This window comes from Salmo salar, chromosome ssa09 (genome assembly GCF_905237065.1).
Source record: "Salmo salar chromosome ssa09, Ssal_v3.1, whole genome shotgun sequence".
Lineage (NCBI taxonomy): Eukaryota > Metazoa > Chordata > Actinopteri > Salmoniformes > Salmonidae > Salmo > Salmo salar.
The window spans coordinates 77,287,872-77,310,131 of record NC_059450.1 but is presented as its reverse complement, the minus strand read 5'-3'; the positions used below and the strand labels follow the sequence as shown (position 1 = coordinate 77,310,131).

Below are 22,260 nucleotides of genomic sequence, written 5' to 3'. Positions count from 1 at the left end.
GTGGTGTTACAGTACACCACAAGAATGAGACAACACACAACATCATTAGTTCAACTAGTTTAATATCTTCACCTTTCTTTCTGTGGCGCATATTCAGAACGTACACATGCAGTGCCTGACTTTGTAGCAGGGCTCCATACTAGGCTGCACATTCTGACCTACAGTAATCAGTAATGACAACACATGAAAGCAAGAAAAGGGGATTTCTCTATTGAAAGGCTTACACAGCAAAGCAATATCAACCTTTTCCCCCTGCTTTCTACAAAGAGAAACATCACATGTGACACAAGCATATTTGGTATGATTCTATCATTTGTTGTTTTGATGCAGTGGTTTGGGGGGGGGTCGCTTAGTATACAGTGTCTGTGTCCTCAGTTATCCTTGCTAAGGGGAAGTATCTAGCTAGCCTAACAGACGGACGCACTGACTGATTAAGACTTCCCCATTAATGGTGTCTCTTAAGGAGCCACTGGCCAGTTTTCCACTCAGCCTGCCTGTGATTCATGTCAGTGTGATGCTCTCTAACTGGCTGTCTCTCATCCCCCTGCAGCCTCAGCCTCTATGCGGCTACGAGACAGTAGGAGCCTCACTGAGCACCACAGCCCTGTAGGGCCAACCCTGACTGCAGCACTCCCCTATTGGTTAAACAGAGAGAGAGAGAGGCAGCCAGATCAGTGCGGTGCTCAGCACAGTGCTCAGCACAGTGTTCAGCACAGTGCTTACCTATGTTTACTAATGTGTTGTGTAGTGGGGACGCACGGCTCTCCGCTACAGTAAAGGAAAGCCCGCCCCCTCTGATTCCCTCTGCCAATCAGTATCTCATTCTCCGCGCTCATTTAGGTCGGGCATCTTTCTGTGTTTTGTAAGACTGTTATGTATGACCCCAGTGGGATAGTTAACACACACACCTTGTACACACACTGTAACACTCACAATATCATGAGGGGGATGCTGATGCTGTGGACTTAATTCTGCAGTGAGGGAGCAATGCAGAGTTGAATTACCGGTTTATTTACATTATTAATAACAATAGGATAGGGTAGCATAGGATACACATCTATATCAATTTAAATATAGGGATACACTGCTGAATTCAAGGATAGGCTACTACTGTACACATACAGTGCATTCAGAAAGTATTCAGACCCTTTGACTTTTTCCACATTTTGTTACGTTACAGCCTTATTCTAAAATGGATAAAATGTTTTTTTCCCCCTCATCAATCTACATACAATACCTCATAATGACAAAGCAAAAACTGTATTAAATTAAAAAACTGAAATATAACATTTACATAAGTTTTCAGACACTTTACTCAGTACTTTATTGAAGCGCCTTTGGCAGCGATTACAGCCTCGAGTCTTCTTTGGTATGACGCTACAAGTTTTGCACACCTGTATTTGGGCAGTTTCTCCCATTCTTCTCTACAGATCCTCTCAAGCTCTGTCAGGTTGGATGGGAAGTGTCGCTGCACAGCTATTTTCAGGTCCCTCCAGAGATGTTTGATTGGGTTGAAGTCCGGGCTCTGGCTGGGCCACTCAAGGATATTCAGAGACTTGTCCCAAATAGAGTGGTCTGACAGTCTTAATGTGCCTATTGGAAAACTCCAAGCGGGTTGTCATGTGATTTTTACTGAGGAGTGGCTTCTGTCTGGCCACTCTACCATAAAGTCCTGATTTGTGGAGTGCTGCAGAGATGGTTGTCCTTCTGGAAGGTTCTCCCATCTCCACAGAGGAACTCTGGAGCTCTGTCAGAGTGACCATCGGGTTCTTGGTCACCTCCCTGACCAAGGCTCTTCTCCCCCGATTGCTCAGTTTGGCCTGGCGGCCAGCTCTAGGAAGAGTCTTGGGGGTTCCAAACATCTTCCATCTAAGAATGATGGAGGCCACTGTGTTCTTGGGGACCTTCGATGCTGCAGACATTTTTTGGTACCCTTCTCCAGATATGTGCTTCGACACAATCCTGTCTCGGTGCTCTATGGACAATTCCTTTGACCTCATGGCTTGGTTTTTGCTGTGACATGCACTGTCAACTGTGGGACCTTACATAGACAGGTGTGTGCCTTTCCAAATCCTGTCCAATCAATTGAATCTACCACAGGTGGACTCCAATCAAGTTGTAGAAACATGTCAAGGATGATCAATGGAAACAGGATGCACCTGAGCTCAATTTTGAGTCTCATAGCGAAGGATCTGAATTGTTATGTAAATAAGTTATTTCTGTTTTTTATTTCTAAAAGCCTGTTTTTACATTCTAGGTTATTGTGTGTAGATTAATGAGGAAAACATGTCATTTTATACATTTTAGAATAAAGCTGTAACATAACAACATGTGGAAAAAGTCAAGGGGTCTGAATACTTTCAGAATACAGTGAATGTTAAGCCTATGGAAATGATACCCAACCTTTTTTTGCTAACTGAATTCCGTATTTCTAAGGAAGTCAATTTCACATTGCCAAATTAACAAGTGTGTAAGTACATGGTAAATTCCAATAAAATACCTAAATATTTACATTCATTGCACAGGAATAGGCTGTGTTTGAATTTGTCCACGAACTGCTTCATCCTGTGGATCCTCTGGCTTGGTACCATATATAGGTCAATGTACAGCACAGTGCAGTATACTGTAAGACTAAGCTAAGCTAATGCTAACCGGCTCTAGTTATGTATACTGTAATGTTAAGCTAATGCTAATCGGTACTAGTTATGTATACTATAAGTCTACGCTAAACTAATGCTAACCGGCTCTAATTCAGTATACTGCAAGGCTATACAAAGTTAATGCTAACCCACTCTAGTTATGTATACTGTAAGGGTATACTAAGTTAATGCTAACCGACTCAAGTTCAGCATACTGTAAGGCTACGCTAGGCTAATGCTAACCAGCTCTAGTAGACCGATATCGGGTACAGGGACGTAAAACTCCTGTCTTGGTGCAGTCACTTTGGTCCAGGACTGGGATCTCTCTAGTCTAGTTGACAACACAGGTCTTTGACTGGGGGGCTGCTTCGGCTGCACTCGCTGTGTGAGAGAGGGAACAACACAGGGTTAGAGTACAGGGTCCATATTCACAAAGCGTCACAGAGTTGACGTGCTGATCTAGGATCAGGTCCTCCCTGTCTATATAATCTTATTAATTATGATCTAAAAGGGAAAACTGATCCTAGATCAGCACTACTACTCTGAGACACTTTATGAATATAGATCCTGATCTCACATTTATAAAGTTGAATGAGACCCAGAGCTTAAACTATACATTTTTTCAAATAGAGATCTGCAGTGTTTTCCTCTAGGGTTTTGCCTGTCCCCAAAGAGACATGCTCTTAGTACACTGAAGAAACATAAAAGCAACATGTAAAGATCCCAGAAATGTTCCATACGCACAAAAAGCTTATTTCTCTAAAATGTTGTGCTCAAATGTGTTTACATCCCTGTTAGTGAGCATTTCTCCTTTTTCCAAGATAATCCATCCACCTGACAGGTGTGGCATATCAAGAAGCTGATTAAACAGCATGATCATTACACAATAAAAGGCCACTCTAAAATTTGCAGTTTTGTCACACAACACAATGTGCCACAGATGTCTCATATTTTGAGGGAGCGTGCAATTGGCATGCTGACTGCAGGAATGTCCACCAGAGCTCTTGCCAGATAATTGAATGTTAATTTCTCTACCATAAGCCGCCTCCAAACGGCTTCACAAACGCAGACCACTTGTAATCAGGCCAACCCAGGACCTCCACATCTGACTGCTTCACCTGCGGGATCGTCTGAGACCAGCTACCCGGATACCTGATGAAACTGTGGGTTTGCACAACTGAAGAATTTCTGCACAAACTGTCAGAAACTGTCTCAGGTAAGCTCATCTGCGTTCTCGTCGTCCTCAACAGGGTCTTGACCTGACTGCAGTTCAGCGTCGTAACCAACTTCACTTGACAAATGATCACCTTTGATGGCCACTGGCACACAGAGAAGGTTTGCTGATGTCAATTTTGTGAACAGAGTGCCTATGGTGGCGATGGGGTTATGGTATGGGCAGGCATAAGCTACGGACAAAGAACACAATTGCATTTTATTGATGGCAATATGAATGCACAGAGATACCGTGACGAGATCCTGAGGCCCATTGTCGTGCCATTAATCCGCCGCCATCACCTCATGTTTCAGCATGATAATGCACGGCTCCAAGTCACAAGGATCTGTACACAATTCCTGGTAGCTGAAAATGTCCCAGTTGGCCTGCATACTCATCAGACATGTCACCTATTGAGCATGTTTTGGATGCTCCGGATCAATGTGTATGACAGTGTGTTCAAGTTCCCTTCCAATATCAATAAACTTCACACAGCCATTGAAGAGGAGTGGGACAACATTCCACAGGCCACAACCAACAACAGATCAAACCTTTTTTTAAGGTATCTGTGACTAACATATGCATATCTGTATTCCTAGTCATGTGAAATCCATAGATGAGGCTATAATGGATTTATTTCAATTGACTGATTTCCTTATATGAACTGTAACTCAGTAAAATCTTTGAAATTGTTGCATGTTACATTTATATTTTTGTTCAGTGTAGTTTCCACCATGTCTCCCGAGTGGCGCAGTGGTCTAAGGCACTGCATCTCAGTGCTAGAGGTGTCACTATAGACCCTGGTTTGATTCCAGGCTGTATCACAACTGGCCTTGATTGGGAGTCCCATAGGGCCGTGCACAATTGGCCCAGTATTGTCCGGGTTTGGCCAGGGTAGGCCGTCATTGTAAATATGAATTTGTTCTTAACTGACTTGCCAAGTTAAATAAAGGTTAAAAATAATATGTCTAAAGAGGAAGTGTGGAGTATCTCTTAATGTGTGTGCGTGCGTTACCCTGCTTGACTGCGGTGGCTGCAACAGCTTCCTCTTCCTTGACTGTCTTGGCCTCCTCCAGAGCAGCCAGCTTAGCTTCGTGTATCTCCTTCAGAGCATTCCACTCCTTCCTGTTGTTCAGCAGCCGGTCCAACATGGGAGTGATCTCCACATGGAAACGGGAGAACTCCTAGAGGAGGTGGGGGGGAGATGGGGAGGAGGTGGAAAGTGTAAGTTCAGAATCCTAGCTAGATCTAAGTTACTTGGTATCCAGTGCCAACTACCAGTTATTTATTTATGATAGAGACACAAGGACTCACCTTGTACACAAAAGCACAGACAAAATCGATGAAACCACACTGCATCTTAGGAAGATCAGCTGATTTAGTCCTGTCCATCATGGGCTGGGGGGGGGGTCATGGGATTAGTAGAGCAAATGTACTAAAACTTGTCTCTGCTTGACTCCAGCTAAAGCAATCAAATGAACCTAAACTACATTTTCCTGTTCTGACACAAATGCTGTTATACTCCTAGGGATCTTGCTGGGTAAAATGGTGTGTCAGTTGACTCGGCTGTAGTGACCACATCTGAATCACCACGCGACATAATAGACATCACCACAAGCCCTATGGGAACTCTCCCTTTTTCTCTCTCTATCTCTCTCCCTCTCTCTCACTCTCCATCTCTCTCCCTGTCTCCCACCCTTTCTCTCTCTCCCCCCTCTCTCTTGCTCTCTCCCCTCTCTCTTGCTCTCCCTTTTTCTCTCTCCCTCTCTCTCACCCTCTCTCCCCTCTCTCCCTCTCACCCCCTCTCCTCTCTCTTTCTCTTTCTCCTCCTCCAGTCTCCCATTTAGTTCTTACAATAGGCTGCTGTTCCAGTACAGTCCTCTCCAGGTCACCCTGCTCCCAGAACTCTGCAGCCACAGACAGCGCCACCTGCAGGCCCACACAGGAATGGTCATACACAACACTCACAGACCAACATTATGAAACTTACAGAATGATGATGTCCATAGCAACAAGAGTACATTTTCACTGATGTGAGTTGGTGCTCACTTGCCTCAACGGAAATATTCTATTACGTTTAATAGATACTGTAGTATGAAAGGTCTGCTTCTGATGCAATCCAGAGCTTACAAGAAAAATGCCATTACAGAAATGGTATTCCATACTAATTGCTATTCCTTTCACATCCTCTTCTGTTTTCAATGTGGACTGCTGAAAGCCACATGTTCTCAGATGCTGTGTCATTATGAGAAACGCAGCACAACTTAATTCTTCAGACATCTGTGTTACCTTGCTCTGGATTTCCCATGGTTTGGCAATAGCAGACAGATCGCAGGCCGTCATCATCATAGCCCTGTGTATGTAGAGGACAGATAGTGTGAGTATCAATCAAATCAATCACATTTATTTATAAAACCCTTTTTACATCAGCAGATGTCACAAAGTGACAAAAACCCCAAAGAGCAAGCAACGCAGATGTAGAACCACGGTGGCTAGGAAAAACTCCCTAGAAAGGCGTGAACCTAGGAAGAATCCTTGAGAGGGACCAGGCTCTGAGGGGTGGCCAGTCCTCTTCTGGCTGTGCCCGGTGGAGATTATAAGAGTACATGGCCATTAAGGCCAGATAGTTCGAAGGTCAGCCAGAAAATCAGTTGTGACAGGAGTATAATTATTTTATCCACACCTTAGTGAACCCATCATTTTTTACAGATTGTGTTGAAGTCTAATATAGTCTTGGACCTGTAAAGACCTCCATAGATTATATTTGTCTTATTGTCTGTCCTGTCTTGTCTTAGTTTTGTCTTAGTGTCTGTCCTGTCTTGTCTTAGTTTTGTCTTAGTTTCTGTCCTGTCTTGTCTTAGTTTTGTCTTAGTTTCTGCCCTGTTACGTTTGAAAAGTGAAATCTTACAAAGACCTCCATAGTTTCCTCCACAGGGCAATTACTACCCTCATATGCCTAGACCTACAACTCTCCTATGGAATTCACCTACATGACTATCTCCTTGCGAGTGGTCTGCTGCGTCATGTACTTGGTCCACTCATCCCAGGACTCATAGGTCTTCGATTGGTCCACGATCTTCTGGAACATGGTTCTTTTCCTAGAGACAGGAGGAAATCATCCTCAGTTACCATGAAACAGTATGCCTCCCAAATGGCACCCTATTCCCTATATAGCGCACTACTTTTGACCAGGCTGATCACAAGTAGTGCGCTATATAGGGAATAGGGTGCCATTTGGTATTTGGGATTGGTATGTTATTAGGATCCCCATTAGCTGTTGCGAAAGCAGCAGCTACATTTCCTGGGGTCCACATGAAACATTACATACAGTTGAAGTCGGAGGTTTACATTCACTTAGGTTGGAGTCATTAAAACTCATTTTTCAACCAATCTACAAATGTCTTGTTAACAAACTATAGTTTTGGCAAGTCGGTTAGGACATCTACTTTGTGCATGACACAAGTAATTTTTACAACAATTGTTTACAGACAGATTATTTCACTTATAATTCACTGTATCACAATTCCAGTGGGTAAGAAGTTTACATACACTAAGTTGACTGTGTCTTTAAACAGCTTGGAAAATTCCAGAAAATGATGTCATGGCTTTAGAAGCTTCTGCTAGGCTAATTGACATAATTTGAGTCAGTTGGAGGTGTACCTGTGGATGTATTTCAAGGCCTACCTTCAAACTAAGTGCCTCTTTGCTTGACATCATGGGAAAAGGAAAAGAAATCAGCCAGTACCTCAGAAAAAATTGTAGATCTCCAAAAGTCTGGTTCATCCTTGGGAGCAATTTCTAAATGCCTGAAGATACCACGTTCATCTGCACAAACAATAGTACGCAAGTATTAACACCGTGGGACCACGCAGCCGTCATACTGCTCATGAAGGAGACGGGTTCTGTCTCCTAGAGATGAACGTACTTTAGTGCGAAAAGTGCAAATCAGTCCCAGAAAAACAGCAAAGGACCTTGTGAAGATGCTGGAGGAAACAGCTACAAAAGTATCTATATCCACAGTAAAACGAGTCCTATATCGACATAACCTGAAAGGCCGCTCAGCAAGGAAGAAGCCACTGCTCCAAAACTGCCATAAAATAAGCCAGACTATGGTTTGCAACTGCACATGGGGACAAAGATCGTACTTTTTGGAGAAATGTCCTCTGGTCTGATGAAACAAAAATATAACTGTTTGGCCATAATGACCATCGTTATGTTTGGAGGAAAAAGGGGGAGGCTTGCAAGCCAAAGAACACCATCCCAACCGTGAAGCACGGGGGTGGCAGCATCATGTTGTGGGGGTGCTTTGCTGCAGGAGGGACTGGTGCACTTCACAAAATAGATGGCATCATGAGGACGGGAAATTATGTGGATATATTGAAGCAATATCTCAAGACATCAATCAGGAAGTTAAAGCTTGGTCGCAAATGGGTCTTCCAAATGAACAATGACCCAAGCATACTTCCAAAGTTGTGGCAAAATGGCTTAAGGACAACAAAGTCAAGGTATTGGAGTGGCCATCACAAAGCCCTGACCTCAAGTCTACAGAAAATGTGTCTACAGAACTGAAAAAGTGTGTGCGAGCAAGGAGGCCTACAAACCTGACTCAGTTACACCAGCTCTGTCAGGAGGAATGGACCAAAATTCACCCAACTTATGATGGGACGCTTGTGGAATGCTACCCAAAACGTTTGACCCAAGTTAAACAATTTAAAGGCAATGCTACCAATGACTAATTGAGTGTATGTAAACTTCTGACCCACTGGGAACGTGATGAAAGAAATAAAAGTAAATCATTCTCTCTACTATTATTCTGACATTTCACACTCTTAGGATCACCCCTTTATTTTAACTGACGTAAGACAGATAATGTCAGGAATTGTGAAAAACAGAGTTTCAACTTATTTGGCTAAGGTGAATGTAAACTTCCAACTTCAACTGTAATACAGAACATTAATAGTTAAGAACAGCTCAAACCCAGAACTACATACATTTAAAACAATCACTTCACAATCTCTATGCTCTAATGTACTCATGTGCCTTTTCATAAGTATTAACACCCCTTGGATTTCTTCACTTTTTATTGTGTTACAAAGTGGGATTAACATTTAAACTACTCTGTCAAAGTAGAGGATATATATGTGTCTTCATGTATGAAAAATAAAACACTACTGTATCTTAATTAGATAAGTATTAACCCCGCTGAGTCAAAACATGTTAGGAACACCTTTGGCAGTGATTACAGCTTTGAGTCTTTCCGGGTAAGTCTCTAAGAGTTTTACACACCTGGATTGTGCAATATTTCCTCATTATTATTTTCAAAAATGTTCTAGCTCCGTCAAGTTGGTTGTTGATCATTGCTAGACTGCCATTTTCAAGCCTTGCCATAGGTACAGTGGCTTGCGAAAGTATTCACCCCCTTGGCATTTTTCCTATTGTGTTGCCTTACAACCTGAAATTAAAATGGATTTTTGGGGGGTTTGTATCATTTGATTTACACAACATGCCTACCACTTTGAAGATGCAAAATATTTTTGATTGTGAAACAAACAAGAAATAAGACAAAAAAACAGAGAACTTGACCATGCATAACTATTCCCCCCCCCAAAGTCAATACTTTGTAGAGCTACCTTTTGCAGCAGTTACAGCTTCAAGCCTCTTGGGGTATGTCTCTATAAACTTGACACGTCTAGCCACTGGGATTTTTGCCCATTCTTCAAGTCAGAACTGCTCCAGCTCCTTCAAGTTGGATGGGTTCTGCTGATGAAACAGGGTTTCCTCAAGGATTTCCCTGTATTTAGTGCCATCCATCATTCCTTCAATTCTGACCAGTTTCCCAGTCCCTGCTGATGAAAAACGTGTTCTCGGGGTGATGAGAGGTGTTGGGTTTGCGCCAGACATATCATTTTCCTTGATGGCCAAAAAGCTACATTTTAGTCTCATCTGACCAGAGTACCTTCTTCCTTATGTTTGGAGAGTCTCCCTCATGCCTTTTGGCGAACACCAAACGTGTTTGCTTAATTTTTTCTTTAAGCAATGGCTTTTTTTTCAGGCCACTCTTCTGTAAAGCCCAGCTCTGTGGAGTGTACGGCTTAAAGTGGTCCTATGGACAAATACTCTAATCTCCGCTGTGGAGCTTTACAGCTTCTTCAGGGTTATCTTTGGTCTCTTTTTTGCCTTTCTGATTAATGCCCTCCTTGCCTGGTCCGTGAGTTTTGGCAGGTTTGTTGTGGTGCCATATTTTTTATATTTTTTAATAATAGATAAAATGGTGCTCTGTCGGATGTTCAAAGTTTCTGATATTTTTTTTTACATGAAATCCAAATAAAAATCAATTTAAATTACAGGTTGTAATGCAACAAAATAGGAAAAACGCCAAGGGGGATGGATACCTTTGCAAGGCACTGTATTTTTCCTCTAGGATTTTGCATGTGCTCAGCAACATTCCATATTTTTTTTACGCTGAAAAACTTCCCAGTACCTGCCAATGACAAGCATACCCATAACATGATGCAGCCACCACCATGCTTGAAAATATGGAGAGTAGTACTCAGTGATGTGTTGTGTTAGATTTAACCCAAACATAAAGTTCATTTCTTTGCCACAAGGACAAAAAGTTAATTCCTTTCCCACATTTTCTGCAGTATTAATTTTGGAATATATTTTATTCTGTACAGGCTTCCTCGATTTTAAATTCAGGCTGTAACAACAAAATTTGTAAAAAGTCAAGGGGTGTGAATACTTTCTGAAGGCACTGTACAACAGTTGGACAGTAGCTACTCACTTAAAGTAGAGAGCAAGGTCAGTGGCGATGATGGCGATGTCCATCAGATGAATGACATGCTCGTGCTGAGCACGACTGAGATTCTGATAAATATTTAAGGCCTGAAACAGATAAACAGATATCAACATAGATATATTTGAATGTGATAACATATTCATATTTAACATGTACTGTTGAATCCGCAAATACATTTTTTACATTTTTACATTTTAGTCATTTTTAGCAGACGCTCTTATCCAGAGCGACTTACACTAGTGAATGCATACATTTCATACATACAAAGATGTATAGTAAATCAAATGTATGATTAACAAATAACAAACATGTGAAGCTGCTGCCTGCCACAGTTCATGGTTGGTGATAATGTGAACATTGAAAGGTTGCCTAATTATAGGATTGCTGGTGGGCAGATTCTCCCAGGCACTTTCTGTGCCATCAGAACTGCATCATTCACAGTATGACTTCTCCAAGGGAGAAACCAACCCCTCTCAGGTCAGAACTTCTAGAGCAGGGATCATCAACTACATTTGGCTGAGGGCATGGTCCGGGGGCCGGAACATAATTACAAATAATTGTAGACTGAAAATTGACTGCAAGAAGCCCAAACAGATGTCATACTTGACTAAAACATAATAATTTCAAACCTTGCTTACATTTATATACAATCACACACACTGAGTACATCAAACATTAAGAACACCTTCCTAATATTGAGTTGCACCCCCTTTTGCCAACAGAACAGTCTCAATTTATTGGGACATGGACTCTACAAGTTGTCAAAAGTGTTCCACAGGGATGCTGGCCCATGTTGACTTCAATGCTTCCCACAGTTGTGTCAAGTTGGCTGGATGTCCTTTGGGTGGTGGACCATTCTTGATACACACGGGAAACTGTTGAGTGTGAAAAACCCTGCAGCGTTGCAGTTCCTGACACAAACCGGTGCGCCTGGCACCTACTACCATACTTGTTCAAAGACACTTACATTTTTTGTCTTTCCCATTCACCCTCTGAATGGCACACAGACACAATTCATGTTTCAATTGACTCTAGGCTTAAAAATACATCTTTAACCTGTCTCCTCCCCTTCATCTACACTGATTGAAGTAGATTTAACAAGTGACATCAATAAGGGATCATAGCTTTCACCTGGATTCACCTGGTCAGTCTATGTCATGGAAAGAGAAGGTGTTCTTAATGTTTTGTACACTCAGTGTAGATCTCTATATTATGCGTTGTAATACTTGGGAACAGATTTCCAAAATTAAAATCACTTGGACCTGATGTCCTGGTGTTATTCCATGTCAGAAAATTATAATTATTTTTATTTAATTTATTGCTCAGAAAACATTTTCGGGGGGGTTTAAATAAAACCACCCACTGGCCAATTTCAGCCCATGGTGACTATGTAGGGAATAGGGTGCCATTTGGGAAGCAACCCCACTCACAGGGTCTCTCAGCAGGGTCTTCCCAGTCTCCAGATGGTGTCTCTCCAGGATGGAAGAGCCGTGGAGCTTTGCGAGAGGGTTTCCAGACCTGACAAACACAGGAGGAGGGAGAGGAAAAAAATAGATTAGCCATTGGTAAGTAATGAGTCATTGCTTTCTCTGTTGATGTTTCTACAACTTTCCAGATATCACTGTTGGCAGCATATCTGGGTTATAATAGTCTTTGTTTACCTTCAAACACATAAGCTATGATTGATTGAGCTTACCTGGTGTATAACCCGCCCTTTTGGTACTTTAGACAGGCTCAAATTAAACAGTATTTGAAAGAAAGCAACAACAAAAAATGTAACCCCAGTCATTCCCTTACTTCATCTGGTAGAGGTTGTTGGTGCCTCTGTGGTCGACATCGTGGCATAAGCCGGCTGTTACCATGGCCATGGTCTCTAGCTCTGTGTAATAACGCTTCAGGTCACCTGTCTAATGCAATAATACAGGAAGTTAGGTTTGGTCACATGTCTAATGATACAGGAAATTAGGTTAGGGTCCAGGATTCATGGGGCTTCCACCAGGGGCTATATGGAGCCAAACATGAGCCTCTTACTAAGTCCCCTCTCCCCTACTGCTCCTATGGAGATGGCTGGCTCTGGAGGCCTCATTAGAAGCAATAAAGCGTGGACCGAGCTGAGCCACACAGCCACGCAGAGCAGGACTGCTGATAATGAGCCTGACCCCCCTCCCTGCTCCTCCTTCCGCTGTGAGTTATGTTACTCTACGTCTGAAGAGTTCACTGTGATTATAGGAAAGCAGCGGTGGAAAAAGTACCCAATTGTCATACTTTTGTAAAAGTTAAGATACCTTAATAGAAAATTACTCAAGTAAAAGTGAAAGTCACCCACCCAGTAAAATACAACTTGAGCAAAAGTCTTAAAAGTATTTGGTTTTAAATACACTTAAGTATCAAAAGTAAATGTAATTGCTAAAATATACTTAAGTAACAAAAGTAAAAGTATTAATGATTTCAAATTCCTTATATTAAGCAAACCATTTTCTTGTTTTTTTATTTCCGTAAAGCCAGGGGCACACTCCAACACTCAGACATCATTTACAAACGAAGCATGTATGTTTAGTGAGTCCGCCAGATCAGAGGTAGTCAGGATGACCAGGGATAAGTGCATGAATTGGACCATTTTCCTGTCCTGCTAAGCATTCAAAATGTTATTTTGGGTGTCAGGGAAAATGTATGGAGTAAAAAGTACATTATTTTCTTTAGGAATGTAGTGGAGTAAAAATAAAAGTAGTCAAAAGTAGTAAAGTACAGATACCCCGAAAAATGACTTAAGTAGTATTTTAAAGTATATTTACTTAAGTACTTTACACCAGTGTAGGAAGGAACAATGCAGAGAAAGGAAGGGTCACACTTGGAGGACTCATTACATGACAGGTGAGGAGGGTATCAGTGTAAAGATACATCACCTGGCCACCACAGCTTTAAGATATATTACATGTATCAACTGTCATGGTATCATCCATGGTGTCAGTGCAAGGTATTGTAGGTGAAGTGTTTATTCCTGAGGGTTTGTGTAATATAAGTATGTCTGCATCCCAAAGGGCGCCCTATTCCCTATATAGTGTACTCATTTTGATCGGGGCTCATAGGGCTCTGGTCAAAGGTAGTGCACTATATAGGGAGTTAGGGTGCCATTTGAGGTACTCACCATGAGCAGAGTGAACATGGTCTGGCCCACGTTGAAGCCATGACTCCAGTTGTGGTAGGTGATCTGCCTGTAGCCCTTACTGAGGGAGTAACAGAACCTGGTGAGGGTCTGAGAGACACATATAGGATAGGCATTGTTACAGACCAGATAGCTCTCAACAGTTAGATGGTTTTTGGCACACTATGTTAAACATGTTGTACATTAGGAGAGTATATAATCATTATCTATAATTAACATAAACTGTCATGATGTAGTTATTAAATGTTACTCATGCAATTGTTAAGCCTTAATTGTGCAGCCTTGCTTTATAACACACTGCTTTATGTGTTCTCTAAACGGAACACATGACTTGGCAATAGTGTGGGCCACATGTCTCTTGCCAAGATGCTTCTTCATCAGTGATGTCTCACCTCACGGGGGACGTGGAACTTGTCCACCACTCCCAACTCATAGTACATCTTAATGCCTAACTTGACCAGGTCTAGATGACTGTGCTCAAAGTCACAGAAGTGAAACTCAAAGAGCTCCGACTTGGAAGAGGGTGGTAGAACCTCCGACTGTATGGAGACAGGGAAACAAAATGCATTATGTGGTCTACCAAGGCAGCTAGCCAGTCATTCAACCAGCCAGCCAGCCAGCCAGTCACTCAACCAGCCAGCCAGCCAGTCAGCCAGTCAGCCGACACAAGAGGCAAGTAGAAAATAAATGTTAGTTAGAATAGTTGTTTACCAGGATTGCTTCCAGTTCCACCTCCTCACACTCATGTGGTTCCTTTCCATACCTATCCCTGGTATTCTAAAAGCAAAGCACAACATCAGTGTTCACCTTGGATGAAACAGCACTATATCAATCCATTTCTGAATTTCCTGGAAAACCTTGGTTATTTCTCAGTAAATAGCTCTCAGTCTAAATCTCACAGATGGTAACTAGCGTTCCACTATTGACTGACTACCTAATATCCAGTATGACAGGCTTTTTTTCCCATGTTATAAATGCACTTTTCATCTGCTGTGTATGAATAATGTTACTTTACCCACCAATACATTCTGGGTCTCATCCGTCCTGCACTTGATGTGGTACAGCACCATGTCCTGGAAGATGTCTTTCCTGTTCTCCAGCTTGTTCCACTTGTCATAGGTGTCTGTGTTGAGCACAGACCAGCCAAGGAACTGGGTGAGAGACTGCCATGACCAGAGAAAGAGTTAACTATTGTATTTCAGTCCTTGGTCAACATGATAAGTATACACTCAGTAGACACAGACACTATCAAATGGTATTGAGAGGGGGATGTGGTACAAGCTATCATTTAGAATAGATTACTGTAACTGACAATGTTATTGATAAGTATCTGAAAAGGCCCTATGAAGTTGTATTATGTGTTAACTGGCACTATCTCAAATGCAAGAGTGGATGAGAGTACAGATGTAGGATCTTCATTTGATCACTATTTTGTTGCTGAGAATTTTCCTGCATAGCAGGAAATGAAAACTTGGAATGTATTTGAGTTTTAAAAAGGCTTCTAATGTTTGTAATTTCCCAAAAATTGACCAACCCTTACAAAATGTTCATGAATTATAATCCACATAACAATTCACACCTCCTGTTGCTGCAGCAAGAAGGGGCCTTAACTCTCAGTCTGCATCCAGAAGAAGCTTTAACTCTCAGCCCTCATCTAGGAACCTTAACTCTCAGCCCTCATCCAGAAGTAGCTTTAACTCTCATCTCTCATCTAGAAGTAGCTTTAACTCTCAGCCCTCATCCAGAAGTAGCTTTAACTCTCAGCCCTCATCCAGAAGTAGCTCTAACTCTCAGCTTTCATCTAGAAGGAGCCTTAACTCTCAGTCTGCATCCAGAAGAAGCTTTAACTCTCAGCCCTCATCCAGAAGGAGCTTTAACTCTCAGCCCTCATCCAAAAGGAGCTTTAACACTCAGCCCTCATCCAAAAGGAGCTTTAACTCTTAGCCCTCATCCAAAAGGAGCTTTAACTCTTAGCCCTCATCCAAAAGGAGCTTTAACTCTCAGCCCTCATCCAAAAGGAGCTTTAACTCTCAACCCTCATCCAAAAGGAGCTTTAACTCTCAACCCTCATCCAAAAGGAGCTTTAACTTTCAGCCATCACCCAGAAGGAGCTTTAACTTTCAGCCATCATCCAATAAACAATGCAGATACTGCCAATGGCCTGTGTTTATTTATACAGCAGTTACACAGTGCTGTCGCTCTCTACCTCCCCCTCAGTAGCAGCAGCTCCGGACTCAGTGCTGTCTCTCTTTACCTTCCCCTCAGTAGCAACAACTCTGGACTCAGTGCTCTCCCTCTCTACCTCCTCCTCATTAGCAGCATCACTGGACTCAGTGCTGTCTCTCTCTACCTCCCCCTCATTCGCAGCAGCTCTGGACTTTACAGTAGCATACCTCCATCAGAGTTTCATCCTGCTCATCAAAGGGTTTCCCATCTTTCCTGTTGTAGAAGGTGGCTACTGCGACTATTTCCTCTTTCTTATTCACGATGGGGAGGGACAGGACGTTCTTAATGATCCAGCCGGAGCTATCCACGGGCCCTTTCTGAACAGGACAAGGAAACAGGAACCACCTGACGTCAATGACTTTGCAATAGGTTCATAGCATTACAAAAACAATATTTGTTGACTTAAACCTGTCATACTTGCCTTTGAATGTGTTAATTCACAGCAGTGCATGACTTGACTACTAATATTTACAGTAATTTGTATGGGTAAGTCTTTGCCTCAGTGTTGGAAATAGCAGGATTAATCTATTTGAATTGTGTCTAGGCCTGTCTACCATAATGGAAGTCCACTTGGCCACAGGACACTAACCCCTTCAGTAGCAGAGATGAGATTTGTTTAATTTGTGCGTTCAACAGCACTGAGCTAATCATGGAGAACGGATCTTACTTGGAAGCTGAAGAAGTCATCTTGTGCCGCGTTCATAATGTTACAGATCTGGAGGGGAGAAGAGGAAAGAGGGAAGAGAGGAGAGGATGATCACGCTCGCTCAGATGGAAAAGCACTGCATGATTAGTTACAATGTCCACAAAATTGCAATTATCCATCATTTCAGTGCAAGAGCACATTTCATTTCCAGGCTGTGTGTGTTTGACAGCTGCATAATAAACTCTAATGGCTTTCTGGTTGTGTGCTGCCCATGAATACCGCGTACAGGGAAGGGAAGATATGGGCTGCATACAAAATGGCACCCTATAGTCCCTTTGGGCCCTGGTCAAAGTAGTGTGCTATATAGTGAAAAGGGTGCAATTCCGGACGCATTCATCCTTCATTTAGGAAGGGAAGGATTCCCAGCTCACCAGTCCCTCCTTAGCCACGTAGGTGGGCAGGCCACTGACCAGAGCCCAGTGGTCCGGAGCAGGGTTGCTGACAAGGACAGGGGGAGATGGAGATTTTATACTATTACTATTTAAAAAAGTACCAAATCAAATGCAGTAATATATGCACCTAAAAGTTTCTGTATAATATAAGGGTGTAAAAGCAGCACATACATGATAAGATGATATAATTCCATTTTCCACATCATTGATGAAATGACTCACGGTAAAACTTTGATCTCCTCTTTTCCATGTAAAATGTAGTCAATCACTTTGTAGAAGTTTATTTCCTGGAGAAAATGAGTTACATGTAATTGGAATGAGATTGAATACTGATAACGTATCAAATTACACATATTACCATTATTAATGTTTGAGTTGGCTCAGATCTGTCCAGGTCATTTGACTGTTGCCTGTTAAGTCACCAGTCACTCACTCTGCCATCAGGAGTCTTGGGCCCATCGTATTGAGGCACCTCTCCCATTAGCACAGGCCAAAGGTCATAGAATTCCTGCAACACACAGGGTTATTTAATTCAATCCCTCTCAAATACAAGAGGAACATATTAACCCATATCAATTCAACATGTTGAATTAAACATAACAAAAGGTCAACTGAACATGACTAGATAATGGTGAGTGGTTCCTGAGCATTAGCATGCTGATGCTTTTAGCAGGTTGAGATTCATGTCCGACCTCACCTTAGTCTTGGTCATGTCCAGGAGGCCAACAGAGTAACGTTCACAGTTAAGGAACTCCCTGATGGTATAGAGGGCCTTGTGGAACTGTCTCTCAATGTCTGTCATCTCCTCAAACACTTTGCTGGCAGACCAGAGCAGGACCTAGAGGGTGGGAGATGTCAGAGACAGCACAGTCATAGCAGGGAAAAATATGTAATTTCTAAAATATAAGCAGGCCTCATCATCAATAAAATCAAGAGAGGTCTTACCTGTCCTCTTCTGGTCTCACAGTTGTGAAGGTAGCTCAAATGGAACACTCTTAGGATCAGGTTGGCAAAGTTGAGATACTTCAACAGAGTCTGTTGCAGAAACATCTACGTTCAGTATAACTGAAGGGAGGAGAGGTTAGGGTTGGAGGTTAGAGGTTAGAGGTTAGGGATAGGTTACCTCCTCATCCTGCTTAGTGAAGTGTGGAGCTCCAATCTTGTTCACAGCCATCATAACAGCCACCATGTCCTTGCCGTTCATGATGGGGGTAGCCAAGACACTCTTGGTCTGGTATTCTTGGATCTGGTCCACAAAGTCACTGTAGTGGCTGCTCTGGAGGAAAAACCACAGAAAAGTATTTAGAATTTATAAACAAACATCTGTCAATGTGTTGTAGCTTGTTACATTAAATTGACACTTTTGACCATAAATACGTTGATGAGATCATCCAACTTGCACATCACAGTGAAACCCTACACAACAAAATGTGCTATATGGAACCAAAAAGGGTACTTTGGTTGTCCTCATAGGAGAACCCTTTGAATAAACCCTTTTGGTTCCATGTAGAACCCTTTTGGGTTCCATGTAGAACCCTTTCCTGAGAGGGTTGTACCTGGAACCAAAAACGATTCTCCCATAGGGGACAGCAGAAATGTAGTCCCAAAGTTAATAAAAGGTCAATTATTATTTGATTATGTAAAAACTATCTTTCAGAACACTACTAAGGGGAGGGGAACTTGCTCATTGTTAAAAACAGAATATGCTTTTGTGGAGACTGAGTTTCATATTAATCCAAGAATAGATGAATTCACTGCCTAACATATCATCTAACGCTAAGAATGGTTTGATCTCTGTGTCATTGTGGGCTATTCTTGACTGGGGAATATGTATCATGATTAAAACATGTCGATTAAAGGAGAAAGGACATTGCAGGTCAACACTAAATAGAATAAAGGTGAGTTCTCTTGTTATTCCGCTGACTTGAGGAAAATGGCTTTGTGCTATGACCTTTTGAAATAATCCAGGATCGCTCTAATTCAGCTGAGATTAAAGGCTTTATCCCCTGCAGGCCGAGTAACACCCAGCAGCCCTGCCTGCTTGCATTACCGACCGGCGGGGGAGGGGACTGCCTTGCCGTAATCCCACACCACACTTACATATCGCAGTAATGGTGGCTCTGCCTTTCACTAGGGAAAAGAAAGACCTAGAGCTCGATCCATCCTCTCCCTAATTACCATTAAAAAAATCCAGGCAACTAGAGTGATCTGACAGTCTCCGTCAGTGGTTGGACTCTGTAATCCTTGATATGAGTCATATGTCTCCCTTTACCACACACTGCTACATATGAGCAGAACTATGAGCAGGACTATGAGCAGGACTATGATAGGAAACATTTTTTAATCATGATGATACTTTGGCTGTACTACTCTGCATTATTTTGGTAAAGGATATTTTATCAGTGAGAGTTTGTGGTATTTGGTATAAGGATATTTTATCAGTGAGAGTTTGTGATATTTGGTATAAGGATATTTTATCAGTGAAAGTTTGTGATATTTGGTATAAGGATATTTTATCAGTGAAAGTTTGTGATATTTGGTATAAGGATATTTTATCAGTGAGTGTTTGTGGTATTTGGTATAAGGATATTTTATCAGTGAGAGTTTGTGATATGTGGTATAAGGATATTTTATCAGTGAGCATTTGTGGTATTTGGCATAAGGATATTTTATCAGTGAACGTTTGTAGTATTTGGTCAAGTGAATAACAAGATTAAAGATGTGTCTGTATAAAGAAAGTCTACTGGATAATAGGAATGTAACTATAATAAAATCTGTACATGGTTTTATATGAAAACAGAATAAATGTATTAGTTTTAGGTCAAATCATTTAATATACAGGTATTGGCAGTGATGGCCATCCACTGTTTTCAAGGTCAAGTCTAATTTGTCACATTGCCAAGTACAGTGAAATGCGTACCTTGCAAGCCCTACCCAACAGTGAGGATACGGAGTAGAGTGACAAACATGTTAAGTATGAAAATAAGCTTGGCAATCACTTCCAAATGTCAAATGAATTGGCTCTAGTAAGATTGACCTGGCGGTAGAATCACAAATAGGATGGTCTTCTGCTGCCCTCTAGAGGCAGAAGGACACTAGGCCTGTGCGTCTGAATCTGACTGGAGTGCTCCAGTCAGTGTTCTCATTTCTTCACTGGAAAGGAATTTAATGGAATAAACATGACCACTTGATAGGGTAACACAAACGGTCAGGTAAACTGGAGTGGCCATACCGCTATTGGGAATGTGAACTTTTAAGTGCAAGATTTCTCCACAATGATCTAAAGCTTTGTATGTTTACCTCTGAGACATCTGGTATGTTGACAGTCTTCTTGGTGGTGGCCACATGGCCCACAATGCCGATGTCCATGGGAAAGACTATCTCACTGTCTGGCTGGACCAGGCACTCCTCCAAGGTGGCGTCCTTGTGCACGTTGAAGAGTCTCGTGGCCAGCTCGGCAGTGCCGTTACGCATCCGGTACATGAACAGGCTCATCTTCTCTGACCGTATCATGAAGCTGAGGTGTTTCATGAAGTTGAAGATAGCCTTCTCCATCTGGATGTTGTCCTGCAGGTCTCTGACCATGTCAAATATGATCTCACTCTCCTCCACTGTGCTCAGCTCGTGGAAGCTGCTGGTGTTCACCTGGGAAGTCGTGTTGTCTTTGAAAAGGTCCGAGATGACCTTCGGGCGGAACTTGGTATCATAGTACTGCTTGGCGAAGTCAGGGTTGCTGTCCAGAAACTTCTCAGCCACGTCTTTGTCCACGGCTGCCATTTTTCAGTTGCTGTGTGTCTATATGCTATAGCTCCTCAAAGAGCTGGAAGTGTCTCTCCTCAGCTCACTGTGCTGGTTAGCCCTGTGCTGTGTGGCTACACTGTCTGCAGGTGGCTGAGAAGAATAGGGATTAGCAGGATTGTTTTAAATGGTCATGTGTGTTGATAAGCCTGAATCCAATTACACACAGATTACGATAAATTATTCTCACACGTTGTACTGAATTATAGACCTACCTGGAGTGTCTCCTCACTCAACAACCTTTTGTAGGCCTACAGTACTTGTGGACTACAACAGAAATAAGTCTTTTGACTTTTTTGTGTATGTATCATTGAACATTTTGGTATATGTATCTGTTGCCTAGTGTAACATTTTATTTATTTATATTTTTCAAATCAAAATTAAATGCAAAATACCTTACAGTAAATACTGCATTTTAAAGTATCACGAGAAAAACCTATAGCCTACTGTGCTTTCTGATAAATATTTTATTTAAAAAAATTGTCATGGTATTAAACAATAAACAGAGTGTGGGTAATATGATGTGAACTGGTTTAGTGTATCAGCGTCCTGCAGCAGAGCTAATAAATAAACAGACGAGCGGTACAGTAATATGATGTGAACTGGTTTAGTGTATCAGCCTCCAGCAGTTGAGCTAATAAATAAACAGACGAGGGGCACAGTAATATGATGTGAACTGGTTTAGTGTATCAGCCTCCAGCAGTTGAGCTAATAAATAAACAGACGAGGGGCACAGTAATATGATGTGAACTGGTTTAGTGTATCAGCCTCCTGCAGTTGAGATAATAAATAAACAAACAGATGAGGGGTACAGTAATATGGTGTGAACTGGTTTAGTGTATCAGCCTCCTGCAGTTGAGCTAATAAATAAACAGACGAGGGGTACAGTAATATGATGTGAACTGGTTGAGTGTATCAGCCTCCTGCAGTTGAGCTAATAAATAAACAGACGAGGGGTACAGTAATATGATGTGAACTGGTTTAGTGTATCAGCCTCCTGCAGTTGAGCTAATAAATAAATAGACGAGGGGCACAGTAATATGATGTGAACTGGTTTAGTGTATCAGCCTCCTGCAGTTGCGCTAATAAATAAACAGAGGAAGGGTACAGTAATAAGATGTGAACTGGTTGAGTGTATCAGCCTCCTGCAGTTGGGCTAATAAATAGTGTTATTAATGAGATGGAGTGTGACTTACCAAGCTCTATTGTTCAACTATTTCCCAGAGTGTGAGCTTACATTGTGTGACTTGCTTGCCTAGTGAAAAGCTTACAGTAAGCCTTGAGTTTTGACAATATTTGTATCAAATACTCCTAGCCCATATTC

At 42.0% G+C, this 22,260-nt stretch overlaps 1 protein-coding gene across 1 annotated transcript; it reads right to left on the bottom strand.

The window, feature by feature from the left end:
* Positions 1-2,113: 2,113 nt before the first annotated feature.
* On the bottom strand, positions 2,114-21,031 carry pde6a (phosphodiesterase 6A, cGMP-specific, rod, alpha). The gene is made up of 22 exons (XM_014212587.2): positions 20,439-21,031; positions 18,262-18,414; positions 18,084-18,173; positions 17,836-17,976; positions 17,572-17,646; positions 17,361-17,425; positions 17,118-17,184; positions 16,708-16,755; positions 16,208-16,357; positions 14,834-14,977; positions 14,526-14,591; positions 14,207-14,353; positions 13,797-13,904; positions 12,449-12,558; positions 12,082-12,169; positions 10,637-10,737; positions 6,843-6,950; positions 6,142-6,205; positions 5,707-5,781; positions 5,167-5,250; positions 4,868-5,036; positions 2,114-3,020 (listed from the first exon to the last, which is right to left on the bottom strand). The coding sequence occupies exons 1-22, from the start codon at positions 20,913-20,915 to the stop codon at positions 2,971-2,973; spliced, it is 2,580 nt and encodes an 859-aa protein (XP_014068062.2). The 5' UTR covers positions 20,916-21,031; the 3' UTR covers positions 2,114-2,970.
* Positions 21,032-22,260: the final 1,229 nt, after the last annotated feature.